Genomic DNA, 17,944 nt, shown 5'->3' with positions numbered 1-17,944 from the left:
CGGTGAGGAGATACGGCGGTGTTTCTGACAGACAGACACACATTCAGACAGACAGACAGACAGACATTGACTGAATTATAGTATATGATGATGATGTGCTCTGAAAATGCAGTTGGGTGGACTGAAAACACTTTGCAAGATATTCAAGTAGGCCCTGATCCAAAAACGGCTTGTGAACTACTTTTGCAGGCTCATGATTGAATCACGATGATTCAGTGATGCTTCGCGGAACTCGACTACGTCTCGTTCCTGACCGCATCACTGTCATGGCAATAATCACGTTAAACCACACCCTCGAGTGTAATATTGCTTAAGTAGTCACTTCTTTGAGTGACAGTGGCCAGTGTGCCTTCCGCACTACTTGCGCTTGACTTCCGCCTACCTGTGCGATACAGGTCGCTCCAATCAACTGCAGCTGGCGAATGAGGCATCTAGGTGGGTGGTGTAGTAGGAGTACTTTACATAGCATTAACCCATTTAGACCAACCATCGATTCTACAAATGTCTTCTAAATCCTGACCGTTCTGTGAAAAACCTATGTTTCTGTGTCAGTTGTGTTATAAATGTTTCATGTCAAGGACCCCAAAAAATATATGTAATTGGCCGCCGACCCCCATCTGAAAATATGTTGTTCCAGGGACCCCCCCCCCAGAAGCAAAGATTTGAGTTAAAAACGTTCACTCTGAAAGAATATATATTCAAAGATTTGTGCCTCATTTTCACGATTTTTCAAAAGTAGCAGACCTACAAGCTCGTAGCGCGTGCTATGAGCTTGTAGATCTGCTATTTTTCCAATAGCTAAAGTAGAACAGACTGCTTTAAAACACCAAAAGGGGTTCCCGCCACAAAATGGGTTAATGAATGCATGGTCGGGGACCACATACAATACTTCCACAGACTGTTGAAACCTCCCTGTAATTTAGGAATGGTGATTCTGACATTTGTTTATTTCAGTTTAGTCACTGCCTCGGCAATAATTGTTCTTCTTGGGTACAGCACAATTAAAAAAATTACAGTACAATTGAAAGTGCACAAATATACACATTCACAGTCTTTGATGAAAAGACAAAAACGACAATTATCCTTCGACTTTAATTCAAGCGCCAGCCTCTTGGGACGATGAGGGTGGTGTGACTGGTGTCTGTTTCTCTGGAATCTCGATAAAAGATCCTCACAGATTACAGAACACCCGGTGTGCCTGCAGTCGAAATGTGCATCGCATATCGTAGCTCTGTAAATAAATAAAATAATGGTCTAGGGATGCACCGAAAGGGAAATTCTTGGCCGAAACCGAATACCGAATATAGGAAACAGTTGGCCGAAAACCGAATACCGAATAGCCGAATACATATTTGTTGTAAAGCTACCTGATTATGGCAAAAGACATGATTATGGCAAAACCTAACTTAAATAATATACACTTATGGGTCCATTAAAAAACATCTAATTAATTGGAGGCTTTGTGATTAATTAATCTCAATTAATCACATTTTAATCGCATATCAATAGGCCTATTTGACCTGAGCGGTGAGCTTTTTTTTCTACATAAGCATAGGCAATAAAACAAGTAGTAATAATAATAGTGATAATAATATTATTTATATAAAGCTTCTCTGAGTACTTAGACACTTTTCAAGGAGAACATGAGAAAACAAATAAAAACAACTTTATTAGAGAAAAACTAAGACTATGGAATAAAATAAATTAAAGTGGAATGAGATAGCAATATTCCAGAGGTGGGTTTGAATTTATAGGTGGTGGCATGTCTCTGAGTTTTGGGAAGTGCATAGTTTTGACAGGTCTGCCTGCTGTCACGTGCTGTGGACAGTGAAACCCTTCATGACCATTAAACATGGGCAGACGCAACGATACAGTATCATTGTGTGAGGTGTTGGGGAATGGATGGAAAGTACTGTTAAAACTAACGTTAGCTCCCATGCTATTGCTAGCTATAGCTTCCCTCGTCAACATAACACCACCCGACCCGTCCACAGATCGGGTGGAAGAGCTGCTGATATCACGTTGCTTGTGCCCGTGGATGGGAAATAAGATTTAAAAGGCTATGGAAGCTTGGATGAAAGCACAGATGTATGCAATAAAGTTGTGTCTGATCTGCCTGTGCATTGAAGCATTCCGTGACTGCTGCTTGCTGAGCTGATGCAAGAGCGTCATAAGCATGCGCCCTTCCTGCGCTCAAAGTAGCAGATCTACAAGCTATCTACCCGTCGCAATGCACAGCGCGTTGGGCTTGTACATCTGTGTTTTTCCCGCAGTTTAGTTCGATTCACAACTTTAGGACCACTACTACTATTCGGTGATATTTTTCGGCTTATTTGAGCCGAAACCGAATAGGCCGAAAATAAATTTTTAGCCATTTTCGGCCGAATATTTTCGGTGGCCGAATTTTCGGTGCATCCCTATAATGGTCTAAAAAGTTTAGACCTACCACTTGTTTTGCTTAGGAAATTATGTCGTTCAAAGCACTCTCTCCCCCTCTCTCTCTCTCTCTCTCTCTCTCTCTCTCTCGTCCTCCAGTCATTTGACGGACAAGTCCTCCAGGTGGGAGGATCCCACTGGCCGGGGGGGCTCGGCCTCTGGAGCCGGTTCCCACGGCAACGGGAGCGTGTCAAACATTCCGTCGCTGCTGTCTATGGCCACACGGAGTCACATGGACATAACCACGCCCCCTCTGCCTCAGGTCTGTGTGAGAAGGGAGAGAATGGTTTTGTATTGTGTGCGTGTGTATATATGGAGCTGAGAGAAAAAGTAGCGCCTTTTGCGGCAGCAAACATTGTCCTGTTTTGTAACACAAGCCTTGACTTTTGTTTCCCCCCCCCCCCCCCGCAGGTGAGCGCTGAGGTGCTTCGTGTTGCTGAACACAGACACAGAAGAGGACTGATGTATCCCCAGATTTACCACATACTGACCAAGGTACGCCCGCCAGGCAGTGTTTTTACATTCACGGAAACCCATTTTGATGTCTTCTACATCCTGACCGTTCTCTGAAAAAGCTTATGTTTCTATGTCGGTGGTTCTTCGTTTTTTTTGCAAAAATAGCAGACCTACAAGCTCGTAGCGCGCCACTCGGTGGCGCGCTATGAGCTTGTAGGTCTGCTATTTTTCAGTAGCTAAAGCATTACATAACGCTAACACCAAAAGGGGTTCCCGCCCCAAAAATGGGTTAATTCACTGCCAATCGCGTGTTTTGACGTGTTTTTGCCAAAGCGCCCCCCCCCCCCCCACTGCCAATCACGTATTTCTTGAGGTGTGTTTTTAGTTTTTTACGCTATGGTGCTGTTCGCTAATCCTATGAGTCAACCATTTCACTCTCGGTGTAAAACGGTCTTAGCAGGAAATCACATGATCGCAAAGAAACACTTGCACCACTTCCATGTTGTTGCATTTTTAAGAAAGGCCTTTTTCTCATCTTTCCCGGGGTCAGTCCTCCCAAGCGTTTTGTCACCCGAAACCGTGTACACACACACATTCATTATCCGCCCACAACAGCATTAATTATATCATCCTATTTATAACTTTATTAACTGCCAACCGCAGCGCAGCGAATCACATGGGATTCTGTGCTGTATATACAGTACGTACTTGTACAATGTCACGTAGTGTATTGTATATATCCATAAAAGTCAGAAACGCCAAGCTTCGTTTCCCTTTTTTTTTGGGGGAGGGGGGGGGGGTGTCTTTGACACATGTCTGTGACAAACAGTCTTACGCCAAGTCCTACTTCATCCATGATCCTCCCGTCAAGCTTCAGAATCCACTCCCAGATTTTCTAGAAGCAGGGAGAGAGAGAAAAAGATATCTTGGCTTTCTCCATTGCTCTTGGTTGCTTGGTTTTCAGTGTTGTTGCCTCCTGTTCATCTCTTACCATCTGTCACTCCGCTCTCTCTCTCTCTCTCTCTCTCTCTCTCTCTCTCCTGTCCCCCTCTTCTCACCTGCCAGGGGGAGATGAAGATGCCAGTGTGTATAGAGGATGAGTGTAACTCTGAGCTGCCCCCTGCCTCCCTGCTCTTCCGAGCTGCCAGACAGTATGCCTATGGTGTACTCTTCAGCCTGGCAGAGACACACCGCCGCATGGAGAGAATCGCCCTGCGCAAGAGGGGACCCCTGGAAGGTAAGGCCGTGTGGGGGTTTGGGAGTGGGGACATTGTCGACCTATCCGGTTACCCGACTGTTAAAGAAATATCCGAGTATGCTTATCAGCTTTACGGTTTGATTTGCTATTTCGCGAGACCCGGAACCCCCGATGACCTTGGGATACATCACTGAGGATACGTCCCAGTTGCATCCATGCCATGTATTTTCGTTCTGAGGTGTTCTATTTATAGTGACTCCTAGGAATAGACTATGTGACAACCAGGTATAGTCTGGTGACCACCGGAGAGACGGGTGACAGCCGGAATGTAGACGGTACCCCAGGAGCAGTATGGGTTAGTGCCCCAGCCTGCATCCTCCGTGAGGAGGAAGCCCAAAAAGCCTTCGTGAGGCCTTTAGGAGGGTCATTCGAGCCGCAAGTGGAGCCTTCAGTGCTACCGTTGCCCAGCGGTGGAGCCTGCAGAACCGTTGCGGCTCAAGAATCCACCACTCCTGAATGAAGTGTCTGGTGCTGGGAGTCTGGTGCAACGCACAGGTCCTGGCGGTACTCCTGGTGAGAGCAGGAGTGGACCTGGTGAGACGTAGGAGGGGCCCGGAGCCTAGTCCCTCCACATGCCAGAATTTTACCTCTCAGTTCCGGCATAGTAGTTCTGGAGTGGTTCCAACGGATTGTGTCACTGAGCCCTGGTCTTTCCCTAGTGGGTCTGATCGAGGGTAGCTACTAGGACGTAAGTCGAGACTGGGTCACCCGAGTGAGGGGTAGCTTTGTGGTAGTCAAATATAAAAACGAGTGACAGCGAGGCGAGATTAACGCATGTTGACCGTATCAACGCAGAGACCTACTTGGCATTATTAAATCCATTATTGGCCTGGAGGGAGAACGTTTACAGTCGCCGCTGCTTCCTCCTCCTCTTCCAATCCGTCTCCCGCTATCAAGTTAGCCATGTGCAACATTATTTGTTTTACTAGAAAAAGAAACATGTATTATGTTATACGTATACATCATTGTTGTTTCCCTCTCCTGTAATGTCTGTGCTAACCTGGGGTTCTTTTAAACAATATATAAGAAAAGGTTGGTCACAAAACAAAGTTAGCCTTGTGCTATCGATGTTTGAGGGTTTTCTCGTCAGCGAAAAGTCAACAAACGGAACACGTTGACATGCATGCTGATTTTCCTTAATAATAAAAAAGGCGGCCAGTGGCTTTATAGGTAAAGGTTGCTCAGATCTGGACTGGACTTATTTATGTTTTGGACTAGGTCCGGGCGGACCCCTGTACTGTAGACGCGCAGATGCCATGCGTGCAGATGCGATGCGTTGTTTATTGACGATAGCCTACAACAATTTATTTATATTGTTAAATGTTGCTTTTTTTTGTTTGTCTTTTAAAAGGAGCATACATAAATGTATACCAGTCATCTACCAACGTTAATTATGTAGCCTATACATGCATATTGCATTTGGGGTAGCCTAAAAAAAGAATATATACACATCAACAACCGTTAATTAACCGGATAATGCCATCGGCTACCCGGCTGGGAAATTAACCGTTACGGACATCACTAGTTCGGAGCAAGGAGGGCAAACACAATATCTTGTTTTCTATATCGGGCTTTTCCTACTGGGAATTGTGACCAAATCCAAATGAAGATATCTGCTTAATTATGCCTTAAATCAGCTGCATGAGATCGTTGTTTCATATCCGTGGCTGCATGTTTTTGTCTAGTTGACCTGATTGGTGATACAAGTGCAAATTAAATGTCATTGTTTGATTTATTGCTTCCATCAACACACTGTATTGTCATATTCAGTACATGCCATCCCCGAGGGGACCTTTCATCCCTATCCACGGAGTAAACCAGCTCCAGTTACTGTACAATATACAGTAGCTACAGCCTACTACAGTGCTACTTTATGCCTCTTGCACTGGAGCTGAATTGGCTTTCTTTTCATCAGACAAGGGAGGTACTGTCCTGAGTGTTCCCTCACCTCTGCCCCAATCCAATCCACTTTGTTTATAAAGCACATTTTCATGCAGCAAGGTTGAAACAAAGTGCTGTACACAAAGAAATACTAAAATACCAAAGGACAAAAACGATACATAAACAGGACACAATGCAGCCCCCATAAGTGATTGCAACATTCCAAAACGCTTATCGCTGTCAGTCAGTTCTACATACAGTAGTACATTTACTTAGGTAGAAAAAGACTCCTTGGCTCTGAGCTGTGAACGTTGTGCCGTAGCAGTTCCAATACGTGCAAACGGTATTGTCGCTCCCCTTTGTCCCTTAACCCATTCTGACCTGAGATCAGATTCATACGAGGTTTCCACTGGACACACACTGGTCTGATTAACCCCATTCTGACCTGAGATCAGATTCTAGAAATGTCAGTCGCTCTTCGATTTTTCAAAAATAGCAGACCTACATACAAGCTCGTAGATCTGCTATTTTTCAATAGCTAAAGCACGACATGATGCTGACACCAAAATGGGTGCCCGTTCAGAATGGGTTAACAACAACCCTCCTTTTCTCAACTCCTCTTTACATCACCAGTACCTCCAGTGATTGTCAAAGAGTGGAGCAGTGGCAAAGCCAAGTCGGCGCTGACGCCAGAGCTGGTTCCGGCCCTGTGCTTCCGGGAGTGGACCTGCCCCAACCTGCGGCGCCTGTGGTTGGGACGGGCCAGCGAGGACCGTTCCAGGAGGACCAGGGCCTTCCTGGCTTGCCTGCGCTCCGACTGCCCCGCCCTGCTCAACCCAGCACAGGTGCCTCAACACCTGCTGCTCATGTGCTGTGTGCTCAGGTAGTGTACTCATCTCAACCCTCTTGCTTGATTCTTGCTTTTTTTCTTTTTTCTAGTTGATTGACTTTTATTTGGTGATAAGAAAAAAAGAGCACAATCTTTAGCATTTCCAGCACATCATCATATCACCGAGGCTACATTCTCAAGAAGGCCATAAGGCTTATTTCCATTGTGGTCCTTTTTAACCCATTCTGACCTGAGATCAGATTAAAAAAATGTCAGTCGTTCTTCGATTTTTCAAAAATAGCAGACCTACAAGCTCGTAGCACGCCACTCGGTGGCGCGCTATGAGCTTGTAGATCTGCTATTTTTCAATAGCTAAAGCATAACATAGTGCTAACACCAAAATGGGTTCCCGCCCAGAATGGGTTAAAACACCAAAGTGCCAAGATGTAACAAATAAAAACCCCAAAAACGAATGAAACCCATAAAAACATACAGTAAACAACATACAAAACGATTAGTAGCAACAACACTACAGTTTACTGACAAACAGCCGAAGTACTTTCATGTATTCTTTTTCACCAAATAATTCTCATTTATAAAAATAGTACCTGAATTGTCATTTTCTTTAGAGCCCCTTTAAAAAATATTCAGAGTAACACTTTTTCGAGTGTGTGGTCAACATTCCAATGATTTTCTGCCCTGAACCTAAAATAATGTCCCCATGTTTGTAAAACTATCACTTCAATCTATGTTGATGGCTCTCACCCACAAGTGTAAAATAACTTTCCCGATATTTTGGCATTATGATCGTAATAGACGCCTTAACAGACGACGTCACACTGCTAAGCAACAGCATGCACGCTCCTATCGGCAACACAAGAACCCTTCCTCTCATGAGATGCAATGGAAAAGTTCTAAATGCACTCGCGTGTCAAACTTTCAGATGCTTTTTTTTCCTCCCAGTTTGGAGGAAGAATGATTAGGATTTTGAGTGTGATCTCTCGCCCCTTGAAATATATAATCCTTGGTTTCTGTTGTGTTTGAACAATAATAGCAATTCAAATCAGTTGTCCTCAAAACCACACCTCCAGTCGCTGTCATAAGAACGGGAGGTGTGCTCGTGATCACGGCAGCAGAGCCCGTTTGTCCAACGGCTGCACGCGCAGCTGCATCCCATCAAGTATAATTTAGGCTTCGTCCCGCGATGGAGTCGTGCGCGGCGCGCAGACCTCTACGCTCACAACAGTCACATCCGCGATGCGATGTGAGCTTGTATATCAGCTGTTCTCTGACTGTGTGCAATACTGTTCCTTTTTTTGCTGTGGTGTCACATGACATATATATATATATGTATATGTATATTTCCAGGTATATGATGCAGTGGCCTGGTGGTAGGATCCTCCAGAGACATGAACTGGATGCCTTCCTGGCACAGGCCGTCTCCAACCAGCTGTATGAACCCGACCAATTACAGGAACTCAAGGTATGAACCCATTCTGACCTGAGATCAGATTCATACGAGGTTTCCACTGGGACACACACTGGTCTGATTAACCCATTCTAACCTGAGATCAGATTCTAAAAAATGTCAGTCGTTCTTCGATTTTTCAAAAAATAGCAGACCTACAAGCTCGTATCGCGCCACTCGGTGGCGCGATATGAGCTTGTAGATCTGCTATTTTTCAATAGCTAAAGCATAACATGATGCCGACACCAAAATGGGTGCCCGGTCAGAATGGGTTAAAGACACAGAAGAACCAGACCCCCTTTACCCAGTAAAGTGTACGAATAGAACCAAAATGGACCCTGTGCCAAACGGTAAACTGTAACTCCGCACCACATGCCGTCTATATTACAGGAATACCCTCGTATAATGACTGTGATATTATAGAATGTAACCATTTTAATGTGCGAGTTACTGCGACTCATTGCCGTATAACAAAGTGTGCATGTGTGTGTGTTCCCAGGTGGAAAAGGTGGATGCCCGCGGTGTACAGTTGGCTTCTCTGTTCATGGCCGGCGTCGACACTGCGCTGTTTGTCAACGACGTGTGTGGCCAGCCGTTGCCTTGGGAACACTGCTGCCCCTGGGGCTTCTTTGACGGCAAACTGTTCCAGAGCAAACTGGCTCGGGCTGCACGTGACAGGGCTGCCCTGCTGGACATGTGCGAGGGGCAGGTATGAACCAAGGGAGTGTTTTCTGTGTGTGTGTGTGTGTGTGTGGGTGTGGTGCATGCACTTGTGATTCTGTGAACCACACAGCAGGTCCTCCCTGTTGGAAATGTGTGTGAGGGACAGTATATATATATTTGTGGCTTCCCTGTCCCAGTGTAGCAAAATTAGCACTATACAGGCTGGCTGCTGATGTGGTGACCGTCGTCTTTTGTCAAATGGAGATCTAACTAAGACACTAGTATAGACCATTTTCAGCTACCATTCAAATGTCTCTTGAATCTCGACTTTTCATGACTTTTTCAGCCTTTCTTGGCCAGAGGTGGTTTCATGACATCATGAACACAGTGGCATTATTATGTAAGAAATGTATAGACATGCATTGATTGAGTGCTTACATACAAATCCTAGTCTACTCATGATGTAGTCTTTTTTTTTCTTCTATAGCACTTACAAGAAAACTCACAAAGTGCTTTACATGCAGAGAATAAAAAATCACACCCGTGTGAACTGAGTGGTGCAACCCCCCCCCCCCCCCCCCCTCTCATATTAGCAGGCAACAGTGCAGCACTCTCTCTCTCTGTTTCTGGCACAGCAGCGCACAACAGCGCCCCTACTGGTACTAATTATCGTGCTCATTGACGTCACAGGTGCACATGGGTGGACACGGACATTGCTGTTCCTTGGAGTGGTTGCACCACTGAAAAAACAAAGACGAGCTAAATCCGGTGTGTGTACAGTTGGTGACCGATGTGTGTGTCTCTCTCTCTCTCTCTCTCTCTCTCTCTCTCTCTCTACAGGAGGAGTTGGTGTCCAGGGTGGAGAAGATGCGGCAGGCGATCCTCGAAGGCATCAACCTGTCCCGCCCTCCTCCTCCGCCGCCTCCGCTCCCTCCCCCCGCCTTCCTGCCGCCCGCCATGGTGCCGCCGTTCTACCCCATGCATCACCTCTACCCGCGGCCCATGGGCAACATGGGCAACATGCACCCTCACCACCAACACCCTCACCACCCTGCCCAGCACAGGCCCAGAGCCTTCCCAGGTAGAAACACACGCTGTAGCGTCGTCTCATCGTTGTTCCCCGTTTTCTTTGCTCCGACGCAACTCGGATCTGAACACTGAGTTAAAACCCATTCTGACCTGAGATCAGATTCTAAAAAAATGTCTTCTACATCCGGTCAGTTTTCTGAAAAAAGCTATGTTTCTATGTCAGTCGTTCTTTGATTTTTCAAAAAAATAGCAGCTTGTAGATCTGCTATTTTTCAATAGCTAAAGCATAGCATCATGCTAACACCAAAAGGGGTTCCCGCCCCCAAAATGGGTTAATTATTAATTATTTAATGGGTTAATCATTTAGGCCGGACGTCGAAATAAATAAAAAAGTCTTCCGAAAGAATATATGTTCAAAGATCTGTGCCGCATTTTCCAGATTTTTCAAAAATAGAAGACCTACAAGCTCATAGCGCGCCACTCGGTGGCGCGCTATGAGCTTGTAGATCTGCTATTTTTCAATAGCTAAAGTATAACAGTTAAAACACCAAAATGGGTTCCCGCCCCAAAAATGCAAAATACTTTGCACGTTGTGTGTCGTTTACCAGACACAGCCGATCTACAACTGCGCGAAATGGTGTGAGGTTGCTATTTTTTTGCGTGCCGGACACCCGTGCTCCAACCGAGTAAAAAAAAATGAAGCATAACGTTTTAGTCTTTCCATCATCATTGATTCCAACTTTTTTTTTTATTTGTCTCCTTTTTTTTTAAAGGCATTCAGTCCATCCCCCCTCAGGGAGGGAAGCTGGAGATAGCCGGCATGGTTGTGGGCCAGTGGGCCGGGAACAAACCAATCCGTGGACGAGGGGGTTTCAACATGCAGGTGGTCTCGGTGGGAGCAGGGAAAGGGTAAATGATTGGATGATGTTTTGACTATTATCGTTTTTTATGTTTCAAGAGGACGTTTCTTCTCCCCTCTAAACACAATCGGAATGATTTGAAGGCAGAATAACGGAGCTTTAAACGTTTGGGGAAGGCGGGTTATTTTCGTTTGAGTTCCATGCAATACCCCCATGGCCATCGGTAGTGGTCCTACCCGACGACAGGATCAACATTTCTCAATGGAAGACCTCGGACCACCGCAGTTGTTAGATCAAACGGTTGCATGCACTGTGTTAACATATTGAGTAATGGGGCTTGGGAAACCCTAAAACATCTCTCTAGTCGGTGAAATTCATACGACAGATTTATTTCTACATTGACACACTCACTGTTCTATGGTGTGTGGCGTTCGCAGTGTTTTGTAGTAAGTTATTCTAATATCGTATCGAACCACGAAGCAAGTCCTAATTCGCGTCTGTCTTCATTGCCATGCAGGAGGGGTAAGGAGATTCCAGCAAAACTAAGGGGAGGGAACAAGAAGCCTACCGTCGTCAACCGAACACAGGTATGCCACTGAGCAATGCCTCATAGCGATCTTTTAAACGTGGATTATTTTGCCTCATTGTCTTCTCTTCCCTTCACTTCCCTTGATCCATTCCGTCGCCTCCCCTGTTGCCCTCCAGTCATCGTCATCCCCCCCATCCAGCAGTCCCCCAAAGCCCTCAGAGGAGGTGACCTCTACCACAGAGGTCGCGACTCAACAGCTGAACGGCAGCTCAGCAGCCTCCGCCATCGGCCAGCCTCTGGAACTGGCCCCCCTGGCCCAGCCAATCCCGTGTGCCTTAGCCAGCAGAGACAACCAATCAGAGGGGGCGGAAGTGGAGGCCCCCTGTTGCCTTGACGACTGCCCGTCAGACGGAGCCCTGCAGAAGGAGGAGTGACCGCATCCTCCGAGGATGCGCTGCTCTCTGAGAGTGATCTGTGTTCGACTGCCTTTCCCTGTTTTTGTAGCTCTTATTGCCCATTATCTGCCCCGCCCATCAAACCGACCAGGAAGTGAAGAGGGGAGGGATTTGCTTAAAAGGCCCTCCCCGTCTCCTCTTCTTTGGTGTGATAGGCCAGTGCAGTTAGCCGTTACTCCCCTTTTTAGTTCCTCATGTGGTTTTACATTCTTTTATCGAAGAGAAGTTTTCTCCCATGAGTCTGTAAGCTCCGCCCCCTCTCAAAATCACAATTGCCTCCCTCACTCAGAGTAACTTAAAGCCCCCGCTGCCCCCACAATAGTCTTCAACTTCCCCCCCCCCCTCAGCAGAGGTCCGCACGGTTTGAGTTTTCTGTTTTCTTTGTTTCTTTGTTAGTATCCCCACAGTTTGAATCTCTGCACGCACAGACGTTCTAAGCTTGCGGTTACGGTGACAGATTGGATGTGGTTTCCATGGTTGGAGCATCTAGGCTCAGTCGCCATGGATGGGTTGCTAGGTGCTATTGTAGTTTGTTGCCATTGCCGTCTCATGCAAGTCGTGTGTCTTATACATGACTTCAGAGGGACCAGAGTTTGACTCTGGAGGTGTGGCAGAGGAAGATTTGGACATTGGGAAAAGCCTGTTTTCAAAGGAACAAACTACTTGTGCTGTTTTTGTTTTGTTCTTTTTTGCAATTTACCTGTGCAGCGTCCCCCCCCCAAAGAAATAGAAAAATAGATTAATCTGCAGTTTTCCCCACAAATGTTTGCAACACCACTAAAGTGCTAGCATGCCCCCTAGCAGCAACAACCCCTTGCCCTGTTGATTGGCTATCTGTCACTGGAGCACTTCTGCACCACCATGGTTTTAGCGTGCTAATTTACCTTGACCTATGTAGCATAGCCTAGTGCTTAGCTGTACTAAAGAGACCCCCATGGATTTATGCACCTTAAGCCCTAAAGTATGCAAGGTCTTGCCCCCCCCCCACCCCTAAAAGAAAGTGCATTACTATTATCTTCCCACTCCCTTGCCCCTATTTCCAAAAGCTTTGATTGTATCCCAACAAAGAGCACTTATTGTTGTATTTTATTATTATGTAATGGATTTGAACAAACCCCTGGTGCAGACATATTGACAGTCTGTGAGGGGGTGTCCCCTGCGCCTGAGTAAATCATTGTGACTTATAGAACTACATTTTTATGGTAGAGAATATGTATTTGAGAGAGACGTCAGAATGTGAACAGAGTGGTTTCAGATGAAGAAGCACTTTGTTTTAAAAGCATAAAACCACACTGGACAGTTCTCTACCAGGTAAAAGAAAAAAAGAAACTCGAGTTGCACCTTCTGGAATTGAGGCCAAAAAGAAAAGAATCATTCTTGCCCACTCAAAAGAGGGAAATGAATGGTATGGGTAACTGCTAGTATGCAGCTTCCCCCCCCCCCTAAGATTGGTCCTCATGAAATCAAACAAGAATCTACTAACACTTTGCAATAGATTTTTAAAATGACTCCCTATTCTGTGTAAAAGGATTGTTGGGAATCATTTGAGGTTTCGATCGAGTTAATTCCCAAAGCATATTTTAATCAGGTCAGCCCTGTGAGCTGGCCAAATGATAAGAAAGGGGGGGGGCTTGGTAGGTTCGACGCCTTCCAAGAACCTCCCCCTGTTCCCACCTTTTAGGTGGCGTTCGACTGGCCGTTGTCACGGTTGGTAGCCCAGCACCTAGGAGCTTCTGCCCACGAGAAGACTCTGGTGTGTCACTTTAGACCAACAGGAAGCACTTCTCCTGCCCTCACGCCCCCCTCAGCCATAGGTTGAGGTTCGTGAGTCTGGAACACGGGTCACATGATCGGGAAGAGAGAGGCCATGCAGTGGCTTCAAAGTGTTCTGCTCTCCATTCTGAGACTTTATAAGATTATTTTGTTTTAGATCGCTTATTTTGATGTCAAATGAGATGTGCCCCCCCCCCAAAAAAATATATATATTTAGGTTTCATCTGGCTAAGGAAAAGTAAAGATAATTTGCTTATTATCAATTGTTTGTAGCACAATTACAAATTTCAAAGCGGTAGATGACCAGATACTGCCTGAGAGCTGCTGGCCATATACATTCTCTTTTTCTAGAAACTTTTATTATCAGAGAGAGGTCGAAATGAACTCATTAAAAAAAAGGCAAGTCAACAAGAAGCACCTTATTTTCTTAACTATGTTGATGACATATACTCTATATCGTGCCACAAAATCAACATGGGGAAAAAAAAAGCTCTTATAAAATGATGTTTTTTGAAGGAAAGGAAAAAACACACAAAACCCTGACTATATATTAAGTGTTAATGTAGTCGTGTCAGACATCCCCTCCGTTTAACGAAATCAACCGTTTACAGAGTGAAACGCCGCCAGTTGACCGGCAAAAAAGTCAGGGCTCCCCGGGAGCCTCGCCACTGTCTCTTATACCAACACCAAATGGAATCGAAAGGTTCGGAAATTTTTAGCCGTTATTGGTAGGAGTTTAATCATAAGATGCAGAGCGCCGTAGGTGTTTTTAGGGTAAGAGTAGGTAACGGCGTCATATTCTACACAGGACCGTAACACGCGAACACCAAGACTTAGGCTAGAGAATATAGTAACCACTGGCCGAAAACGCTAAGTCTAGATTTTACTAGGAGTCATATACTTAACTGCTTTCAACTTTTGACATTAGTATATCGCAACAGTACATTGTTAGAAAAAAAAAAAAGGCTTTTCTGCGGCGAGCCAGAGTGCAGTCTGGTTTACGATGCCCTCTTTTTGATTCGCTCGCCAGATAACAGAATTATAAAAAACATGCATACACACGTCCACTCGCACCTACATGTGACATGCACACAGACTACAGATAGTCAGACATGTATTCAGTTGCATTTGTTACCAGCAGCATTCTCTGCTTTTGTGCTGAAGTGATTTGTGCAGTTTCAGTTCCCAGTGGAGTGGTTGTCAGTTCATCAGAGATCATAATGGTAACACATTCTACTGACCCACATTTAATGGTTGCATGGACATCAGACACAAATAAATAACATATGCGCGTACACACACACACACACACACACACACACACACACACACACACACCCACCCCAATACATAGATGTTATACCCTGAGTTACTCACTAGATAGCACGGAAAATAAGTCAACACAATACATGATGTAGTGACCCTATTTTGTCCTCGTCTGTTTTAGTTATTTTAGATATTTGATCAGTGATTTTTATGCTTGTTATCCTAACTTCCTGCTCTATGACACTCTTTTTTTTCTTTCCCTCTCACCTTCCATCTGTCCTACCCCACTGTTCCTTCGGCTTTCTCTCTGCCTTCCTTTATTCATTTCTTCCTTGTCCCCTTTAGAATACATGAGGACACGGAGAAACACACCAATTTGAACACAGACTGGACAGTCCAGTGACTCTAGTCCATGATCGCAGAATCAGTTTGCACACTAAAAGGCTATATTGCACTCAAATACTCTGATATACACAAAGATAAACCCTCCCCTTGATACCGCCTGTCTTTCAAGTTTCAGTTTCATTCTCGTCATCCTCTCTTTGCCTGTCCTTTTAGCCCTAAGACCATTTCTATCGGCCGTTTTTCTCTGTCTTTGGGCTGCCCTGCCCCTTAATCAACCCAACTAACAGTAAAGGTTATATTAACGTTGATAATCAGTTTCTGTATGTATCTAGCCAGAGTCTGGAGAAAAAAATTGAAAAAAAAAATCAAAACTGTTTTATTCAATTGTGCAAATGTGTTTTCTTACTATTTTTAAATGTTATTACATCTTCTAATCTAATCCTTCTACCATTGCTTCAGTTAGTACTGAAATACGCTTAGCCAACCTAGAGATTTGAACTGTAATGATTGCGATTTTCCTTACCTGTATTTTATATGGCATCTTTAGACCATTTTCACCATTATGTACGCAAGTAAGTGTTGCCCGTTTAAAGAAAAAAAATCGTCTGCACTACGTTTCGATTTCTCATATATCCCTTATAACTTGGTCCATTCATTAGCGATGCGAGCTGAACTCTGCGCCCTTGCACAAAGCAGCTAAACGTCTCATCTGAAACACCTGAGAACCAAAGTACACATAGCATCCCCTTATATCCCTATAATGCCCCCCTATTGCTCCTCCCAACACTTGATGGTCTGCCCCAAGTAACAAGTTTTTTCTGATGAGTATGATTATATATATTATGACATTACAGCACGTGTGATATATCTGACAAGTATGTGAGGTTACCGTATATGTATATTTACACTGTGGCGGTCGTAGAGACGAAGACAGACAGGGGAAAGAGGAGGAAGTGTGTTTGTGGACTGAGTGAGCGAGCGAATGGTCTGGTCACATGGTTGCCAGGTTGGGTTTCAGAAGTCAGTGAGGGATTAGTCGTGGATCGACCTTTCCTATCGATTGCTCAGGCTGTCCTGACAGATCCTCTTTGAATGATTTTTCAGGTTGTGAGAAACACTGCACTTGCACACACACAGGAAGGAATGACACTCGCAAACATGCTTCCTATCATGGGATGTTTTGGTCCCTTGTTTTGCATTCCAATACAAGTGTGATTGTTGTCCTTTCCCCCACCATATTTACTTTTAACTCTGAGATGGACAGTGCAGCGATGTTCCGTTCATCTTATCACTTTGTGGGAGTATTGCCTGGTGAAGTTGAAAATGATGTGGGCTGAATTTTCCCCAATGGACGGATTTGAGTCTGGTTTACCTCCTTTTCGGTACTTACATTTTAAGGTTCACTCCAAGCAAGAAATTATGAGCCCATGAGTAGTGTGCTGAAAGCCATCTGAGGCAAGGAACCTGATTCACCACTGAGATTTTGCCAGTCAATTCTAACGCTATACTGCACGAGTCCCTTTTTGTTTTGAGCTGCATCTCGACACCCATAGGAATCTGTCCTCTACTGCTAAGTGTATGTCTAACGGATGGTAAAGCTGATCTTAAGTGAAGTGTCTTGGGGCAAATTCACACTTTACACTGATGAAAGTATAGTGTTGTGTCCAGTGGTTCAAAACACACTGCCTCCCTGTCCAGCCTAAAAGAGCGTTTTCAGAAGAGCTCTACGATGTTACAGAACCAAATGTTCCAGAATAGAAATGTATTATGTTGTACTTAAGAAGTATACTTAAGAGAAAAAAAGATATTGTTTGTCATACAGACTATGGAATGGAATTGTCAGATCTGTGTTGTAACTGTTCTGTTCTCTATCTGCAACGTTCTTAAAGAAAAAAAGATGTGTCCCGTTTTGAACAGGGCTCCCTTATACTGTCTGTCTCTCTCTACACTGCCACGCCACCCCCCTCTCAACGGCCCCCAAAAGTTACAGTCTAAACCCCAACCCCCACCCCCTGCCTGGCTGTACCCACCACAGGGCTCTAAAGTTGATCATTGTTGAGCTGTTTCAATATAATATTGGTCCATCGAACCTTCAAACAGGTGTACTGCATGTACTTCAATATCAAGGGCCCCCAAAACTACCTGTGCAGCGTGAAGGGTTACAAAAAAAAGATCCATATTATATAATTATTATTATCATCATCATTATTGCTGTTATGATTATGGTTGGTATAATTTGTCATCATTGTTAGCATTATGGAAGCACCAGACTGTTTGTGGAAAGACAAGAAAAGGAAGCTTTTTTTTTTTTACTCGTCTGGCTGTTGGTGGTCTGATCTCACAGAGGGAGGGGAGGAATGGCTCAGAAAGAGACAAAGATGGCAGTCATGTTTGTACCGGTTGGGAAATGACTTACAGTGCTGAAATAAAATTTATTCTTTTAGTAAAAAAAAATAATGAAAAGTTGTCTCTTTCTTCTCATTTTGAATGTGAAATGTAAGGCAAGGCCGTTATGGGGGTTTGAGTCATCATTCGGTCACCCTATTTCTTTGCAATGGGACATACATGACACAAGTTGACACGACATCCTTTATTTAAAATAATGATGACTATAACACTGTTTTCGGTTTGTGGGCTAATGGCAGTCAAATTAAATGTAACAACATTTGTCTGCTTGGGCTACACAGAAATCAGAT

At 44.6% G+C, this 17,944-nt stretch overlaps 1 protein-coding gene across 1 annotated transcript in view; it reads left to right on the top strand.

Annotated features, from left to right (window-relative positions):
* fam120c (family with sequence similarity 120 member C) overlaps positions 1–17,711 on the top strand; it is a 33,603-nt gene extending 15,892 nt beyond the window's left edge. Inside the window, exons 8-17 of the mRNA XM_083769372.1 lie at positions 2,536–2,698; positions 2,848–2,931; positions 3,958–4,129; positions 6,665–6,914; positions 8,229–8,343; positions 8,828–9,037; positions 9,832–10,072; positions 10,794–10,929; positions 11,398–11,467; positions 11,586–17,711. Coding sequence (XP_083625498.1) covers positions 2,536–2,698; positions 2,848–2,931; positions 3,958–4,129; positions 6,665–6,914; positions 8,229–8,343; positions 8,828–9,037; positions 9,832–10,072; positions 10,794–10,929; positions 11,398–11,467; positions 11,586–11,843 — 1,699 coding nt within the window. The 3' untranslated portion in view covers positions 11,844–17,711. The remainder of the gene's footprint in view (positions 1–2,535; positions 2,699–2,847; positions 2,932–3,957; positions 4,130–6,664; positions 6,915–8,228; positions 8,344–8,827; positions 9,038–9,831; positions 10,073–10,793; positions 10,930–11,397; positions 11,468–11,585) is intronic.
* Positions 17,712–17,944: the final 233 nt, after the last annotated feature.

This window comes from Protomyctophum parallelum, assembly GCF_964188405.1.
Source record: "Protomyctophum parallelum genome assembly, chromosome: 7".
Taxonomy (NCBI): domain Eukaryota; kingdom Metazoa; phylum Chordata; class Actinopteri; order Myctophiformes; family Myctophidae; genus Protomyctophum; species Protomyctophum parallelum.
The sequence above is the reverse complement of the archived record's forward strand: the minus strand, read 5'-3'. Positions and strand labels throughout refer to the sequence as shown.